Consider the following 2503-nt stretch of genomic DNA (forward strand, 5'->3'; position numbering starts at 1 on the left):
ACAAGGGGGCCGTATCTGCAGAGGTAGCATCCAGGCCCTTAAGAACATGAGGTAGTTTAAAGCCCCCCTTCCCTTCTAGGTGCTTTTGTCTCCAGCCCTTCAGCCCTTGGTTGGCCAGGCTACTGATAATGTAAGGAGCAGCTGGGCCACTCTGGGCCCCTGCAGAAATCTGGAGAGATGAGAACTTGGAGTAGTATTTAGGGGCAACATTTCTGGTCAACAGGTGAGTGAATGGTCCTTCCCACTGTTTGAAAAAGAGACTTTAAGTTTTTGTAGTCCTGGGGGTGAAGTAGGATGGGGCAGGGAGAAGGACAGGAGATTCCAAAGGAGGATTGTTTGTTCTTTTAGCAGTCTGGCTTTTGTCCCACTACCCTTTGAAGAAAACAGGATGAAAGGAGAATAAATCAGCAGAGGGCACCAGGATTTAGAGCATGGCATTTTGCTCAGCTGGTTTTTCAAAAGGCCAATAGGAAGTCAAATTTATAAGGAAGAGGGAAGGAGTCTGGAAAGTAGGCCTTAGTAGATCCAGGTGAGGGAACTAGGTAGCTGAGAGCCCCAGGGGAGACAGAAGGCAAGTCCTATGGCTGTGCAGTAACTTAACTTTCCCGTCAGGAAAAGTTACAGTTAAAGAAACTGACAGTGGTGGTGAAGGCATAAGGGAGGGGGGCATCAGAGTGTGAGGACAGAAACCCTCCTGCCCGTAGGACTTGTTGGGTGGGAAGACACCTGCCTTAGATTTGGTCACTGCACCCTACTCTCTCAACTTTCATGCTGTCCAAAGAGATGGCTGAATCCTCATCTCCTGCTGTGTTCCAAACATCTCAGCAACCTTGCTTGGTAAATCTCTGAACACTTTGCTCCTTTTTAGTGTGCTCTTTTACCTGGCAATTCTGTGGCTAGAAAAAGGCAGTTTGCTCTCTGACAGACAAATGTATGAGTCTGCTGAGAAAATGTGGAAAAAGTAGGGATGGTCTCACCCCCCATTTCCATTGAGGTAGTCATCTTTGTCAACATTATGGAAATAGTCATCTCGGCCCCATCCCACCCTTTCCCTCAAAATACAAAAGAACTATTTCTAAACAATGACAACACTGTAACATTAAACATTTTCACATTCTGTAAACTGCAAGGAAATGCATTGGCTGCATTCACACAAAAGCATGTGCATCATGTTGAAGGCCATACATTCAACTCTGTCGTGAAATAAATATATAGAAAAATGAGGTTAAAAAACAGACAAACAAACAAAAACTCTTCTTGGTATGGAGGCAACTGGAAACGCTGCTCCACAGCCTCCATCTTGGTCTCTGTGGCTCTTTCTTCTAGAGCCTGTCCTGCCCACCCAAGGCGCTGTGGTCAGCCTGAGGAGGGTGATGGGAACAGGTCATTCCTTGCCCACACTTGTCTTGCAGGAATGCAGCACCACCTTAAAGAGGAGGGGCAGCTGCTCCAGGGGTACATTCACCATCTTTCCTGGGAACAAGGTGGGAGAAGAGTTAGTAGTGGATACCAGTGGAAGGCCAAGTCTTCCTCCTGTTAGGCTAATAAGAGGGAGAATGACGGGGGCAAGAGAAGTGCCAAGAGTTATCACAAAAGTCAGATAGACTGTGCTAATGTCCTGATATTCAGACCCATTTTGGTGCCTATATTAATGGTGTCAAATCATAATCATCCTACTATCCAGGGAATACTTACTCTGTGCTAGGTGCTTAACTGTATTATCTCATTTAATTCTCATAATATTTCTGTATGACAGAAATTAGTTTCTACCCCAATTTTATAGATAAAGAATTTGAAACTGAGAGGTAGTCCCAAATGTCCTCTTAGGGCTAAAACAACATGAGAAACTACTTTTTTTTCCTGGTAGATTTTCTAAATATCATTCAACAAAAAACTACAGTTCAGAATATTATGATAGGTTAATAAAAGTACTGAAGAAAAAAGGAACAGGGTAGTCATAGGAACAATTACATTTGAGAAAATCAGAGTTAAAAGTTAAAGATTTCTTTAGTAGGTGACTTGTCAGAGGATTCAGTGTGCTAATACACTTTGTAAATACCTAAGGCCAAGGTTCTTCTCCTGGACAGTCCCTTATAGTCACCTGGGGAGCAGTTTAAAAATATTTGTATGTCTAGGCTCTGCCCATACTAATTAAATCAGAATATGCAGAGGTGCAACCCCAACACTGATATTTTTTAAAACATTCCTAGATTACTGGAGGAGTGAGAACCCAGTTTCTATGGGAGAAGAGTGGTATGTAAGTATTGATTTCCCTTTAGTTTACAGAGGACCTCATTTGACAGAATATAGTTTACAAGTGCTGAGATCAAACATTCTTAAAATTCAAATAGTTGACATCCAGCTTACATCTGGAAAAAAATTCCTTTGTCAGACTGAAATTTTTTCTTCAAAAACTGTATGCTGGCTCGGCCCCTGTGGCTCAAGCGGCTAAGGCGCCAGCCATGTACACCCGAGGTGGCGGGTTCGAATCCAGCCTGGACCC

General features: G+C 43.4%; 1 protein-coding gene across 2 annotated transcripts in view; it reads right to left on the reverse strand.

Moving 5' to 3' along the window:
• Positions 1-1106: 1106 nt before the first annotated feature.
• Positions 1107-2503, reverse strand: part of NR6A1 (nuclear receptor subfamily 6 group A member 1) — a 65995-nt gene continuing 64598 nt past the window's right edge. For both annotated transcript variants that reach the window (XM_023510543.1, XM_023510542.1), the window contains exon 9: positions 1107-1473. In XM_023510543.1, the coding sequence (XP_023366311.1) occupies positions 1385-1473 (89 nt within the window). In that variant the 3' untranslated portion in view covers positions 1107-1384. The remainder of the gene's footprint in view (positions 1474-2503) is intronic.

This window comes from Otolemur garnettii, unplaced genomic scaffold (assembly GCF_000181295.1).
Source record: "Otolemur garnettii isolate 467f Iridium unplaced genomic scaffold, OtoGar3 scaffold00014, whole genome shotgun sequence".
Lineage (NCBI taxonomy): Eukaryota > Metazoa > Chordata > Mammalia > Primates > Galagidae > Otolemur > Otolemur garnettii.